The sequence below is a fragment of the Panulirus ornatus genome, chromosome 69, assembly GCF_036320965.1.
Source record: "Panulirus ornatus isolate Po-2019 chromosome 69, ASM3632096v1, whole genome shotgun sequence".
Lineage (NCBI taxonomy): Eukaryota > Metazoa > Arthropoda > Malacostraca > Decapoda > Palinuridae > Panulirus > Panulirus ornatus.
Window position 1 is genome coordinate 11,820,365 of NC_092292.1, and position 15,941 is coordinate 11,836,305.

At 41.8% G+C, this 15,941-nt stretch overlaps 1 protein-coding gene across 3 annotated transcripts in view; it reads left to right on the top strand.

The window, feature by feature from the left end:
* The window catches only part of LOC139747635 (uncharacterized), a 34,914-nt gene extending 21,298 nt beyond the window's left edge, over window positions 1–13,616 (top strand). For all 3 annotated transcript variants that reach the window (XM_071660133.1, XM_071660135.1, XM_071660134.1), the window contains 2 exons: window positions 2,556–2,736; window positions 10,566–13,616. In XM_071660133.1, the coding sequence (XP_071516234.1) occupies window positions 2,556–2,736; window positions 10,566–11,144 (760 nt within the window). In that variant the 3' untranslated portion in view covers window positions 11,145–13,616. The remainder of the gene's footprint in view (window positions 1–2,555; window positions 2,737–10,565) is intronic.
* The last annotated feature ends 2,325 nt before the right edge of the window (window positions 13,617–15,941 follow it).

Consider the following 15,941-nt stretch of genomic DNA (forward strand, 5'->3'; position numbering starts at 1 on the left):
CTCTATCATCAAACACATTCAACAAACCTTCAAAATACTTACTCCATCTCCTTTTCACTTCACCATTACTTGTTACTACCACCCCATTTGCCCCTTCCACTGATGTTCCCATTTGTTCTTTTGCCTTATGCACTTTAGTTACCTCCTTCCAAAACATCTTTTTATTCTCCCTAAAATTTTATGATACTCTCTCACCCCAACTCTCATTTACCCTCTTTTTCACCTGTTGCACCTTTCTCCTGGCCTCCTGCCTCTTTCTTTTACACATCTCCCAGTAATTCGCACTACTTCCCTGTAAAGATCGTCCAAACGTCTCTCTCTTCTCTTTCACTATCAAACTTACTTCTTCATCCCACCACTCACTACCCTTTTTAATCTGCCCACCTCCCACCTTTTTCATGGCACAAGCATCTTTTGTGCAAGCCATTACTGCTTCCCTAAATACATCCCATTCCAACCCCACTCCCCTTATGTCATTTGCTCTCACCTTTTTCCATTCTGCACTTAAAATCTCCTGGTACTTCCTCACACAAGTCTCCTTTCCAAGCTCATGTACTCTCACCACTCTCTTCTCCTCTTGACCTCCTGCCACTTTCTTTTGTACATCTCCCAGTCATTGTCACTCCTTTGCAAGTATCATCCAAACACCTCTCTTTTCTCTTTCACTAATAACTTTACTTCTTCATCCCACCACTCACTACAATTTCTAATCTGCCCACCTCCCACCTTTCTCATGCCACATGCATCTTTTACACAAGCCATCACTGCTTCCCAAAATACATCACATTTCTCTTCCACTCCCCTCACATCAACTGCTCTCACCCTTTGCCATTCTACACTCAATCTCTCCTGGTATTTCCTCGCACATCTCCTTTCCAAGCACACTTACTCTCAGTACTCTCTTCCCAACATTCTCTCTTCTTCTTCTTTGAGAACCTCTACAAATCTTCACCTTCACCTCCACAAGATAGTGATCAGAAATTCCTCCAGCTGCCCTTCTTAACACATTAACATCCAAAAGTGTCTCTTTTACACACCTGTCAATTAACACGTAATCCAGTGAGGCCCTTTGACTATCTCTTCTACTAACATATGTATACTTAAGTATGTCTCTCTTTTTAAATCAGGTATTCCCAATCACCAGTCTTTTTTCAGCACATAAATCCAGGTGTTCACCATTTCCATTCACTACACTGAATACCCCATGTACAACAATTATGCCCTCAACTGCCACATCAGTCACCTTTGCATTGAATAAACCATCACCAAAACCCAATCTTGTGCATCAAAGCTGCTGACACCCTCACTCATCTGCTCCCAAAACACTTGCCTCTCTTGATCTTTCTTCTCATGACCAGGTGCATAGGCACCAATAATCATCCATCTTTCTCCATCCACTTTCAGTTTTACCCACATCAATCTAGAATTCATTTTCTCACACTCTATGACATGCTCTCTCAGCTCCTGCTTCAGGAGTGGTGCTACACCTTCCTTAGCTCTTGTCCTCTCATCAACCCTGACTTCATTCCCAAGACTTTTCCAAACCACTCTTCCCCTTTATCCTTGAGCTTCATTTCACTCAGAGCCAGAACATTCAGGTTTCTTTCCTCAAACATAGTACCTATCTCTCTTTTCTTCTCATCTTGGTTGCATCCACACACAATCAGGCATCCCAAAACTGAGCCTGCGATGAGGATGAGCAGTCCCCTCTGGACTCCTTCTTCTGTTTCCCTTTTTAGAAATCAAAATACAAGGAGGGGAGGGTTTCCAGCCCCCTTTAGTCGCCTTCTACGACATGTGGGAAATACGTGGGAAGTATTCTGTATGTGAACATATAAGTCCTATGGACGTTTCTTACCTCATTCAACTTCTAGTTCATTTCCAATGAATAGCTTTTCTCAAAAGCTTCTAACATTTACATTTTTTCCTTACAAACCCCAGTGATTATATGAATCACTTGAAATTCCATATTCATCAATCTTAAGTTTGATTTATGGTTACCATATACCAAGAGTCTAAAGTTTATGATTTAGGAAAGAATATCGATTTTTCTTTGGGTTGGGGATGCTCACAATAATCACATAATGGTCTCACAAGAGTGTGTAACTATCCTGCAAAATGTATCCCTTGAATCTACACATCAGTCTTGATATAAAGGTACCTTTACTTCACTTCGTTCTCTTCCCTTCAAAAGCCACTTTTATTTGATATTCACATAAGATAGATTTATCTTTAACTTGATAGTCTGCGAAGTAGGATAATTGTTTGTGGTCAAGACTTGATTATGTATCAGTTGAAACATACAATCATAGAGTGTCATAGGACAATGGATTCTATCAGTTTTATCTGTGGAGGCATACACAAGTTACAGTTTACAGCTTATCCTGTGTCTGTGGAAATTTTTTCAAAGTTTGGCAAACCTCTGTTTGAATTGGGTTACCCTTTGTGAAGCATTCCATGCATTTTTAAATGAATGTTAAAAAGTTGCTAGGAATAACAGTTTTACTGATAGCAATGACTCTGTTGGGTCTACAGACACACCTCCTATGTTGCAGGTTCCACGGTGATGAGCACTTTGTCGACGTGGGAAGTGCGCAGCCCTTCTCAGAGGCTGTGGCCGTCAGCAGCCTTCCTGTCACCTTCTACTATGCTGGTCTAGAGTCCAGATACTGCAGGATGGGTGACTTGGTTCTCCGCCTCAACCGAAGAGGGGATAACAAACCCAGTGGTGAACAGGTAAGTACCATGTTGAAGAAAGACAGGAGAACTCACCATTGGTTGATAGTGGGGATGATCAGTGAAGATTGCCATGGGGACCCATAAGCCATGATTGTTTAAGTAAAACCCCTTGATAAGAGTAGTCTAGTTAGTGATAAGGGCACACAAGCAGCCAGCTCTCAGGAGCAAAAACCAAAATAATATTTATAGAAGAGGAAAAATGAACCAACATTGTGGCACAGAGCAAGAGGGTCAGGTTTGAGAGCTAGGCTGGGACAGTTTATAAGTCGTACCTCTTTTGACTCAACTCTGTCAGGTGAGAATGCAGAGCTAGAACCACCCCAGATGTGGAGAGCAGTACGCCATACATGGATGGATCAATTATTTGTATAAACAGTAACTCTTCAGAAGGAAAGAACTTTTGACATCTAAACAGGACACCCAGTTTCTTAGAGGCAAACTTACCTATTTGGTAATGGGTTTTCAAGAAAGAGCAGATGTTACAGTAATGCCAAGTATATTTACTGAGTCGAGGTGGAATTACTGAACTGTCAAAGGAGAGACGAGTTGTGAGGAGTTTTTGATAGAGAGATGGGTAGAAAATGGGTCATGGAGGCATTAAACTTAACTAGATTTTGCCTACCCCAGTGATATATCCTGCCCAAGGATGAGTTTATTGAGGAAGCTGGGTTAAGATGAGATGCAAATCGAGTGAGAGAAGGAGCAAAATTGGCAAGTGTGGATGAATGCAGTGTTCAGTCATCAGCATATGAGTGCATTTGATTATCTGTGGAGGAGAGAAAATTGTTGAAAAAAAAGGAGAAAAAGTGTAGGGGACAGGAAAGAATCTTGAGGAACACTGCTATTGATGGAGAATGGGGATAGGGAGGCTGATCCATCAACAACCACAGAGATAGATTGGCCAGAGAGGAAGCAAGAGATGAAGGAGCAAAGTGAGGGAGTGAAGCCAAAAGAGGGGCACTGAGAGATGAGACCTCGATGCCACACCCAGCCAAAAGCTTGGATATGTCAAGGGCAGCCACACATGACTCCCCAAAATCTTTCTGGGATGATGACCAGACACTAGTAAGATAGGAAAGAATATCACGAGTGGCTCTCGCCTTACAAAAGCCATACTGGTGATGGGAGAGAAGACTGTGAGTTTCAAGGTGTCTAAGGATGTGGGAGTTGAGGGGGAATTCAAAGACTTTGGAAATGGGAGATGTCAGAGCAATAGGACAGTAGTTAGAGGGGTCAGAATGGTTACCCTTCTTAGGGATGGGATATATCAATGCATGCTTCCAAGAAGGAACAGTTTTGCTTTCCAAATAGAAACAGAACAGATGAGCAAGCACAATTGCAAGTTCAGAGGCACTTTCATTCAGTACATAGGGATGGATGCCATTAAGACCATAAGCCTTGATTCTTGTCCAGAGAGAGAAGTACTTTTTGTACAGTCCAAAAAGAGATTATGGGGAGGGGCATAGGATTGGTAAGGTGAGCATCAGGGGGTGAAGGAATGTTAGAGTTATCCAAGATGGAGTTAGAGGAGAAACAGGAACCAAAGAGATTTGCTTTGTCTATGAGATAAACAATTATAGTACCATCAGAATGGAAAAGTAGAGTGACAAAAGTTGCCACAGATGTCCTTAGATAAAGACCAGAAAAACTTATTAGTGTGTGATGAGGAGGGGTTATCATACTTCCTTTGAGTAAAGGAACACTTTGCCTCATGGATAACATGCTTGCAATGATTATGGGCAGTGATGAAAGCTGAATGGGAGTCATAGGAAGGAGAATTTTTCCAAGCCAAACATGCCTGATCCCTTGCCTGAATGGCCTCAGAATAGGCATGGTTGAATGATGGATTGGATGAAGAGGTCGTCTTGGAGGAAGTGTGGATAAATGCTTCCATTTCCGAAAGAATAACCTCTGCTATTTGCCTGGTGGAGAGTGAACACCACATAAGAGACAATAATTCACCCTAAGAAAGTCAGAGAAGAATTTATGTAAGTCACTCCAGTCAGCTTTGTTGAGGTCCCAGTATTCACACGTAGAAGGGGCTGCTGGAGGGGGAGATGCCATTAGAATCGATACATTTATAAGGGTGTGATTAGATGAACCAACAGGGGGTGAGATTGTGTACTTACAATGGGACCTCTTGTGGGTGGAAAAACAGATCCAGAGTATGAGGTAAGTGTTCACAGCAGTCAGGAATATGGGTAGAGTGGGACATAATTGCTTTGAATCAATGAGAATAGAGAACATGGGTGAGAGGATGCCACAGTCTCATGGCAGGAGTTTAGGTGAATAAAGAAAGACATAAAATTTGTAGAATTAAGAGAGCAGTAAGCAAAACAGAGGAAAAGTGTGGTGATTGGGAGACAGATCCTGAGCCACATAACATCAAAATTTGGAGATTCAAGTTCCATGAGGCACTGCGACAGGTGTATTGATGATGGAATAACCTGAATCACGAATGAAGATTGTAGTTGGATGTGAAAAGGGACTAATGAGAACATCATTAGACAACTGTGTCTTAGAGAGAAGTAAGATATTAGAAGAGGTACTAGACAGATGGTGTTCGAAAGAGAAGAGTTTATTAGAAAGACCATGAATGTTGGTATAGTGAATAGAAAAAGAGAAAGGTCTAACAAAGAGGGAAAGGTCGTGTGAGGGCCATTGATATGACTGTCAGAGACCTCCCTCTCATTGACAGTAGAGTACTTTGTTTAGGGTAAATGAGTTGCTTGAAAATCTCATTATAAGGATGATTTTTCAAGCTGAATATGAAACTGGGAGTTGAAATATTGTTTGGGGGTCATTGTAGCCTATGATTAATGATTACATTTTAAGATCGTTATTATTCCTTTTGTATTTATCGGGTGTTTGTCATATAGAGGAAGCATTATGAGAAATCTTCCTCAATTTTTATCAAGTATAGAAGTGTTTCATTATGTTATATAACAGTTTAAAAAAAAAATTGGGCTAAAAAATACTTTTTTTTTTCAAAAGGTAATATATTTGTTTGAAAACCTCAGTATAAGTACTGTTTTTCATGCTGATTATGAGTCTGCTGTTGAAATATTGTTTGGGAGTTATTAATGCCTGTAATTAATGATACATTTCATGAAGATTGTGTCTCTTGATCTTTCTTCTCATGGCCAGATACATAAGCACGAGTAATCATCCAGACCTCACCATCCACTTTCAGTTTACTTCCTTACACTTTAACAACTCCTACAACTCCTGATTCAGTAGTGCTACTTCTTCTTCTGCTCTCGTCCTCTCACAACCAATCACTGACTTTACTCCTAAGACATTTGCAAACAATTCTTCCCCTTTACTCTTGAGCTTTGTTTCACTGAGAGCCAGAACATCCAGGTTTCATTCCTCAAACATACTACTTATCTCCTTTCTTCTCCTCTTGGTTACATCCACACACATTTAGACACCCCAGCCTGAGAATTCAAGTAGGATAAGAAATCCCTATTTAGCTCCTTTTGCTCTTTTCTTTTAGAAATTGAAAAACAAGAAGAGGAGGGTGCACATATACATTTAATTATTCATTTATTTATTATATTTAATCGCCATTTCCCATGTCAGTCAGGTAGTGGAAGGAGAGAGATGAAAAATGGCCCATCCACTCATATACACACACACACACACACACACACATGTATATATATATATATATATTTTTTTTTTTTTTTTTTTTATACTTTGTCGCTGTCTCCCGCGTTTGCGAGGTAGCGCAAGGAAACAGACGAAAGAAATGGCCCAACCCACCCCCATACACATGTATATACATACGTCCACACACGCAAATATACATACCTACACAGCTTTCCATGGTTTACCCCAGACGCTTCACATGCCTTGATTCAATCCACTGCCAGCACGTCAACCCCGGTATACCACATCGCTCCAAATCACTCTATTCCTTGCCCTCCTTTCACCCTCCTGCATGTTCAGGCCCCGATCACACAAAATCTTTTTCACTCCATCTTTCCACCTCCAATTTGGTCTCCCTCTTCTCCTCGTTCCCTCCACCTCCGACACATATATTCTCTTGGTCAATCTTTCCTCACTCATTCTTTCCATGTGCCCGAACCATTTCAAAACACCCTCTTCTGCTCTCTCAACCACGCTCTTTTTATTTCCACACATCTCTCTTACCCTTACGTTACTTACTCGATCAAACCACCTCACACCACATATTGTCCTCAAACATCTCATTTCCAGCACATCCATCCTCCTGCGCACAACTCTATCCATAGCCCACCCCTCGCAACCATACAACATTGTTGGAACCACTATTCCTTCAAACATACCCATTTTTGCTTTCCGAGATAATGTTCTCGACTTCCACACATTCTTCAAGGCTCCCAGAATTTTCGCCCCCTCCCCCACCCTATGATCCACTTCCGCTTCCATGGTTCCATCCGCTGCCAGATCCACTCCCAGATATCTAAAACACTTCACTTCCTCCAGTTTTTCTCAATTCAAACTCACCTCCCAATTGACTTGACCCTCAACCCTACTGTACCTAATAACCTTGCTCTTATTCACATTTACTCTTAACTTTCTTCTTTCACACACTTTACCAAACTCAGTCACCAGCTTCTGCAGTTTCTCACATGAATCAGCCACCAGCGCTGTATCATCAGCGAACAACAACTGACTCACTTCCCAAGCTCTCTCATCCCCAACAGACTTCATACTTGCCCCTCTTTCCAAAACTCTTGCATTCACCTCCCTAACAACCCCATCCATAAACAAATTAAACAACCATGGAGACATCACACACCCCTGCCGCAAACCTACATTCACTGAGAACCAAACACTTTCCTCTCTTCCTACACGTACACATGCCTTACATCCTCGATAAAAACTTTTCACTGCTTCTAACAACTTGGGTTGATTAGAAAGGGTAGTGAGTGGTGGGATGAAGAAGTAAGAGTATTAGTGAAAGAGAAGAGAGAGGCATTTGGACGATTTTTGCAGGGAAAAATGAAATTGAGTGGGAGATGTATAAAAGAAAGAGACAGGAGGTCAAGAGAAAGGTGCAAGAGGTGAAAAAAAGGGCAAATGAGAGTTGGAGTGAGAGAGTATCATTAAATTTTAGGGAGAATAAAAAGATGTTCTGGAAGGAGGTAAATAAAGTGCGTAAGACAAGGGAGCAAATGGGAACTTCAGTGAAGGGCGCAAATGGGGAGGTGATAACAAGTAGTGGTGATGTGAGAAGGAGATGGAGTGAGTATTTTGAAGGTTTGTTGAATGTGTTTGATGATAGAGTGGCAGATATAGGGTGTTTTGGTCGAGGTGGTGTGCAAAGTGAGAGGGTAAGGGAAAATGATTTGGTAAACAGAGAAGAGGTAGTAAAAGCTTTGCGGAAGATGAAAGCCGGCAAGGTAGCAGGTTTGGATGGTATTGCAGTGGAATTTATTAAAAAAGGGGGTGACTGTATTATTGACTGGTTGGTAAGGTTATTTAATGTATGTATGACTCATGGTGAGGTGCCTGAGGATTGGCGGAATGCGTGCATAGTGCCATTGTACAAAGGCAAAGGGGATAAGAGTGAGTGCTCAAATTACAGAGGTATAAGTTTGTTGAGTATTCCTGGTAAATTATATGGGAGGGTATTGATTGAGAGGGTGAAGGCATGTACAGAGCATCAGATTGGGGAAGAGCAGTGTGGTTTCAGAAGTGGTAGAGGATGTGTGGATCAGGTGTTTGCTTTGAAGAATGTATGTGAGAAATACTTAGAAAAGCAAATGGATTTGTATGTAGCATTTATGGATCTGGAGAAGGCATATGATAGAGTTGGTAGAGATGCTCTGTGGAAGGTATTAAGAATATATGGTGTGGGAGGCAAGTTGTTGGAAGCAGTGAAAAGTTTTTATCGAGGATGTAAGGCATGTGTACGTGTAGGAAGAGAGGAAAGTGATTGGTTCTCAGTGAATGTAGGTTTGCGGCAGGGGTGTGTGATGTCTCCATGGTTGTTTAATTTGTTTATGGATGGGGTTGTTAGGGAGGTAAACGCAAGAGTTTTGGAAAGAGGGGCAAGTATGAAGTCTGTTGGGGATGAGAGAGCTTGGGAAGTGAGTCAGTTGTTGTTCGCTGATGATACAGCGCTGGTGGCTGATTCATGTGAGAAACTGCAGAAGCTGGTGACTGAGTTTGGTAAAGTGTGTGAAAGAAGAAAGTTAAGAGTAAATGTGAATAAGAGCAAGGTTATTAGGTACAGTAGGGTTGAGGGTCAAATCAATTGGGAGGTAAGTTTGAATGGAGAAAAACTGGAGGAAGTAAAGTGTTTTAGATATCTGGGAGTGGATCTGGCAGCGGATGGAACCATGGAAGCGGAAGTGGATCATAGGGTGGGGGAGGGGGCGAAAATCCTGGGAGCCTTGAAGAATGTGTGGAAGTCGAGAACATTATCTCGGAAAGCAAAAATGGGTATGTTTGAAGGAATAGTGGTTCCAACAATGTTGTATGGTTGCGAGGCGTGGGCTATGGATAGAGTTGTGCGCAGGAAGATGGATGTGCTGGAAATGAGATGTTTGAGGACAATGTGTGGTGTGAGGTGGTTTGATCGAGTAAGTAACGTAAGGGTAAGAGAGATGTGTGGAAATAAAAAGAGTGTGGTTGAGAGAGCAGAAGAGGGTGTTTTGAAATGGTTTGGGCATATGGAGAGAATGAGTGAGGAAAGATTGACCAAGAAGATATATGTGTTGGAGGTGGAGGGAACGAGGAGAAGTGGGAGACCAAATTGGAGGTGGAAAGATGGAGTGAAAAAGATTTTGTGTGATCGGGGCCTGAACATGCAGGAGGGTGAAAGGAGGGCAAGGAATAGAGTGAATTGGATCGATGTGGTATACCGGGGTTGACGTGCTGTCAGTGGATTGAATCAGGGCATGTGAAGAGTCTGGGGTAAACCATGGAAAGCTGTGTAGGTATGTATATTTGCGTGTGTGGATGTATGTATATACATGTGTATGGGTGTGGGTTGGGCCATTTCTTTCGTCTGTTTCCTTGCGCTACCTCGCAAACGCGGGAGACAGCGAGAAAGCAAAAAAAAAAAAGAAAAAATATATATATATATCCACAAGCAAGCCCATTGACCCTTCCATGTTTTCATACAATTGCTGCATGTGTCTTGATGAGCCCACTGACAACACATCCCCTATATACCACATTGCTCCAATTTTCTCTATCGCTTGCATACTTAAAATACACCTGCATGTTCAGGTCCCATTCATTCAAAGCATCTTTTACTCTATCCTTCCACCTCCTCCTTGTTTTCTCCTTTTCATTGTTTCCTCCACTTCTGACATGTATACCCTCTTAGTAATATCCTATCCATATGGCCAAACAATTTCAATGCAACCTCTTCAGTTCTTTCCTACTTACTCTTCCTATTACTACAGCCTTTTCTTAACCTATGATTTATTTCATACACTCTTCTCACACCACATTTTGTCCTCAAAACTTTTAATTTCCAGCACTTACATCCTCCTATTTATGACCATGCCTCGCATTCATACAGCATTGACAAGACTATTAGCCCATCACACATACTCAGCTTTTCCACACATACCTCAGTTCGTGCCGGACAGTTGCCCTTCATCCACCCTGTGGCTCACTGCAGCTCCCGTGGCTCCATTTGCTGCCTTATCCACACCAAGACATCTGCAACACTTCACTCCCTCCAAGCTCTCTCCGTTCAAACACACTCTAAATACCTGTCTCTTTTCAATGCTATAACTAGTAACTTAGATTCTACTACAATAATTCTCAGCTTTCCCCTTTCAGATACTCAATACATTTCTAAATTTTGTTTTCAGTCTCTGATGTTTGGTGAGTGGCGTCAGTTGTTCCATTTCACTCTCACTCCTGTTGACTACGACTCCTTTCGTCCACACATGGAGAATATATACATAAATGAAAAGAGTCCGTTTCTGCAATTTGTGCGTGCTGTTCATTTTCCACCAGCAGAGTTTTTGCAGGGAAATCCCACCACACACAAAGGAAATTCAATTCTTCATATGGATCTTTCAAGCAATGAGAAGAGTGGAAGTGTAAATAGAATAAATAATAAGAGCAAGGCTAGTAATTTCAGTTTACAAACTGAAAATCTGGTGGTAATCAATGAGTTTCAAGCCTTCTCAGACAATGTACTGACAGTTGTGGATGAAATGAAGAAGGCAGGTTGTAATGTAGAATCCACAGAACTCTATGGTGATAGAATATTGGTAGCAATTAGGAACCAGACTCTACTGTTGGGACCAATGGATGCAGTTGTTAAGACCAAGGTGAGTGCGGAAGACTTGGCCAACAAAATTAAACTCTTTTTCCCCAGCATCCCACCAGCCAAGGTTGACCTTGCTGTGCAGAGAGTGTCTGACCATATCATGTCACCTTAACCAAAGACCTGGTTATAAAGCTGTCTGTTACAAATGAAATAGCCTCTTGAGTCATTTAGTACATTGAGCAGTAGAAAGGCCCTACTTTCATATTTTCTATTAACTGATTTTACTGAAGAGAAATTCTTTTGTTGGGAATGCATATATTGTGATAGAATGCATATTTTATTGCTTTCACTGGGGATTGGGAAAACCCATATCCTTGGGTAAGGTGTATGGAGTGAAAATGGAAATGACGAATGCAAGTTATGGGAGGCCATGGAAGGAAGGGTGGTGTGGCCAGGAATGAATGAAAATTATCTGGGAAGTGGGAAAGATGGATGTGCAATTGTGTTATCAGTGAGACTATGGGAGAATGTTACAGAGCATGAAAGATATGGATCAAGAATAGTGTGGGGGGAAAGGAGAGATTGGCATCGTGAAGTATGCATGGCTGTGTATTTGTGCCTGTGAATATAAGGAGTGTGAGGTAAGAATGAAATGAAATGTTTCTGGAGAAAGTTGAATGAGTGTATAAATGGTTTTGGGGAGGAGAGAGAGGGGGTTGTGTTGTAATGGGCGATATGAATGCAAAGGTGGGATGTTATGAAATTGGCAAGATAGTTGGTGGATGGGGAGTGCCTGGAGTAAATAATAAAGAAAGTCATCGAATGGATGTCTGTGTTAAGAAGGGCTTATTTCTTGCAAAGACCCTTTTTCAGCTCAAAATGATCCCCAGGTATACATGGATGAAAAATGATGGAAGGGAAGAACAAAAGGGTTTGAATGACAATGTGGTGCCAGTGAATGAAAGGTTGAGAAAGGCTTTGCTTGATGCTTAATGTGAAGAAGGATCCTTTGGAGACTTGCTATTTTCAGTTCTTGTTGGGGTGGGGATCAGGGAGAAGTGGAGGCATGGGATAAGGAAGAATAGAGAGATAAAAGTGTTGGTAAGCGAGACGAGGAATCAGAAAGAATACAAGAGCGTGATTGAAAGGTTATAGGGAAGTACAGTAAATGTAAAGATGCAGTCAAGTGTGGATGAGGTTTTATAATGTTTAGAGAAAGACTGTTAAAGGTTGTAGAATTAGTAGTTGGATACAAAATCATGAAAAATAGGAATGAAAAGGGAAATGCATGATGGATGGATGGGATTAGAAATGCTGTGGAAGAAAAGAAAAAAGTATATGGTAGGTTGCTCAAAAGGAATGTACCAGTGGAAGTTCACCAAAGGACGTGGGAAGAATATATGATGTTTAAGCAGAATGTAAAGCAAAGAAAAAGTAGATGAAGGTTTTAAAAGAAAGTGGAGTGAAAAGTTTAGGGATAATAAGAAATGGAAGATGAAAATGGAAAGAGGTGGATGTAAGAGTGGATTTGTTAATGTGAGAAATGAGGAAAGTTCCTGAATCGAAAGGAGAAAATGAAAAGAAGATGGAAAGAGTATTTTGAAGAAATGATGAGTGTGGAGAAAGGTGAGGCAGCAAGTTTTGCATGTACAGCAATAAGGTAGGAAATGCACTTGGAGTGGGTGGGATTATGGCAGAAATGGTAAAGCATGGAGGAGAAAGTGCAATAAAGTGGTTGCATTTGATGTGTAATTTAGTATGGAAACAGAGGGCTGTGCCTCAGGATTAGGTAAAAGCTATTATTGTTCCTTTATTCAAAAAAAGGTGCTAAGGATGTATGTAGCAGTTACAGAGAATAAGTCTGTTAATTATACCACAAAAAGAGTTTGCAAGAGTATTGATTGACAGAGTGATGGAGTATTGATTGACAGAGTGATGGAAGTGACTGGATGCAGAATAAGTGAGAAGCACGGTTTTAGGAAAGGTATGGGATGTGTCGATCAGATTATTGTGGTGAAAATGACTGGAAAAGTATCAAGTGAAAGGTAAAAAGCTGTATGCAGCTTTTATAGATCTGGAAAAAATGTAAGACAGAATTGAGTGTAATACTTTATGGGATGTGTTTAGAATATTTGGGGTACATAGTAAATGCATGTCTCGGAATGGATGGAGAATTGAGTGAAAGTTTTGATATACATATGGGTGTATGGCAGGGCTGTGTGATGTCAACATGGCCTTTTGATTTATGTATATATATTGGGGAAGAGCAGTGTGGTTTCAGAAGTGGTAGAGGATGTGGGGATCAGGTGTTTGCTTTGAAGAATGTATGTGAGAAATACTTAGAAAAGTAAATGGATTCATATGTAGCATTTATGGATCTGGAGAAGGCATATGATAGAGTTGATAGAGATGCTCTGTGGAAGGTATTAAGAATATATGGTGTGGGAGGCAAGTTGTTAGAAGCAGTGAAAAGTTTTGATCGAGGATGTAAGGCATGTGTACTTGTAGGAAGAGAGGAAAGTGATTGGTTCTCAGTGAATGTAGGTTTGCGGCAGGGGTGTGTGATGTCTCCATGGTTGTTTAATTTGTTTATGGATGGGGTTGTTAGGGAGGTGAATGCAAGAGTTTTGGAAAGAGGGGCAAGTATGAAGTCTGTTGGGGATGAGAGAGCTTGGGAAGTGAGTCAGTTGTTGTTCGCTGATGATACAGCGCTGGTGGCTGATTCATGTGAGAAACTGCAGAAGCTGGTGACTGAGTTTGGTAAAGTGTGTGAAAGAAGAAAGTTAAGAGTAAATGTGAATAAGAGCAAGGTTATTAGGTACAGTAGGGTTGAGGGTCAAGTCAATTGGGAGGTAAGTTTGAATGGAGAAAAACTGGAGGAAGTAAAGTGTTTTAGATATCTGGGAGTGGATCTGGCAGCGGATGTAACCATGGAAGCGGAAGTGGATCATAGGGTGGGGGAGGGGGCGAAAATCCTGGGAGCCTTGAAGAATGCGTGGAAGTCGAGAACATTATCTCGGAAAGCAAAAATGGCTATGTTTGAAGGAATAGTGGTTCCAACAATGTTGTATGGTTGCGAGGTGTGGGCTATGGATAGAGTTGTGCGCAGGAGGATGGATGTGCTGGAAATTAGATGTTTGAGGACAATGTGTGGTGTGAGGTGGTTTGATCGAGTAAGTAACGTAAGGGTAAGAGAGATGTGTGGAAATAAAAAGAGCGTGGTTGAGAGAGCAGAAGAGGGTGTTTTGAAATGGTTTGGGCACATGGAGAGAATGAGTGAGGAAAGATTGACCAAGAGGATATATGTGTCGGAGGTGGAGGGAACGAGGAGAAGTGGGAGACCAAATTGGAGGTGGAAAGATGGAGTGAAAAAGATTTTGTGTGATCGGGGCCTGAACATGCAGGAGGGTGAAAGGAGGGCAAGGAATAGAGTGAATTGGATCAATGTGGTATACCGGGGTTGACATGCTGTCAGTGGATTGAATCAGGGCATGTGAAGCGTCTGGGGTAAACCATGGAAAGCTGTGTAGGTATGTATATTTGGGTGTGTGGACGTGTATGTATATACATGTGTATGGGGGTGGGTTGGGCCATTTCTTTCATCTGTTTCCTTGCGCTACCTCGCAAACGCGGGAGACAGCGACAAAGCAAAAAGAAAAAAAAAAAATATTTTTTTTTGCTTTGTCGCTGTCTCCCGCTTTTGCGAGGTAGCGCAAGGAAACAGATGAATGAAATGGCCCAACCCACCCCCATACACATGTATATACATACGTCCACACACGCAAATATACATACCTACACAGCTTTCCATGGTTTACCCCAGTCGCTTCACATGCCCTGATTCAATCCACTGACAGCACGTCAACCCCGGTATACCACATCGATCCAATTCACTCTATTCCTTGCCCTCCTTTCACCCTCCTGCATGTTCAGGCCCCGATCACACAAAATCTTTTTCACTCCATCTGTCCACCTCCAATTTGGTCTCCCACTTCTCCTCATTCCCTTGACCTCTGACACATATATCCTCTTGGTCAATCTTTCCTCACTCATTCTCTCCATGTGCCCAAACCATTTCAAAACACCCTCTTCTGCTCTCTCAACCACGCTCTTTTTATTTCCACACATCTCTCTTACCCTTACGTTACTTACTCGATCAAACCACCTCACACCACACATTGTCCTCAAACATCTCATTTCCAGCACATCCACCCTCCTTTGCACAACTCTATCCATAGCCCACGCCTCGCAACTATACAACATTGTTGGAACCACTATTCCTTCAAACATACCCATTTTTGCTTTCCGAGATAATGTTCTCGACTTCCACACATTCTTCAAGGCTCCCAGAATTTTCGCCCCCTCCCCCACCCTATGATCCACTTCCGCTTCCATGGTTCCATCCGCTGCCAGATCCACTCCCAGATATCTAAAACACTTTACTTCCTCCAGTTTTTCTCCATTCAAACTTACCTCCCAATTGACTTGACCCTCAACCCTACTGTACCTAATAACCTTGCTCTTATTCACATTTACTCTTAACTCTCTTCTTTCACACACTTTACCAAACTCAGTCACCAGCTTCTGCAGTTTCTTACATGAATCAGCCACCAGCGCTGTATCATCAGCGAACAACAACTGACTCACTTCCCAAGCTCTCTCATCCCCAACAGACTTCATACTTGCCCCTCTTTCCAAAACTCTTGCATTCACCTCCCTAACAACCCCATCCATAAACAAATTAAACAACCATGGAGACATCACACAACCCTGCCGCAAACCTACATTCACTGAGAACCAATCACTTTCCTCTCTTCCTACACGTACACATGCCTTACATCCTCGATAAAAACTTTTCACTGCTTCTAACAACTTGCCTCCCACACCATATATTCTTAATACCTTCCACAGAGCATCTCTATCAACTCTATCATATGCCTTCTCCAGATCCATAAATGCTACATACAAA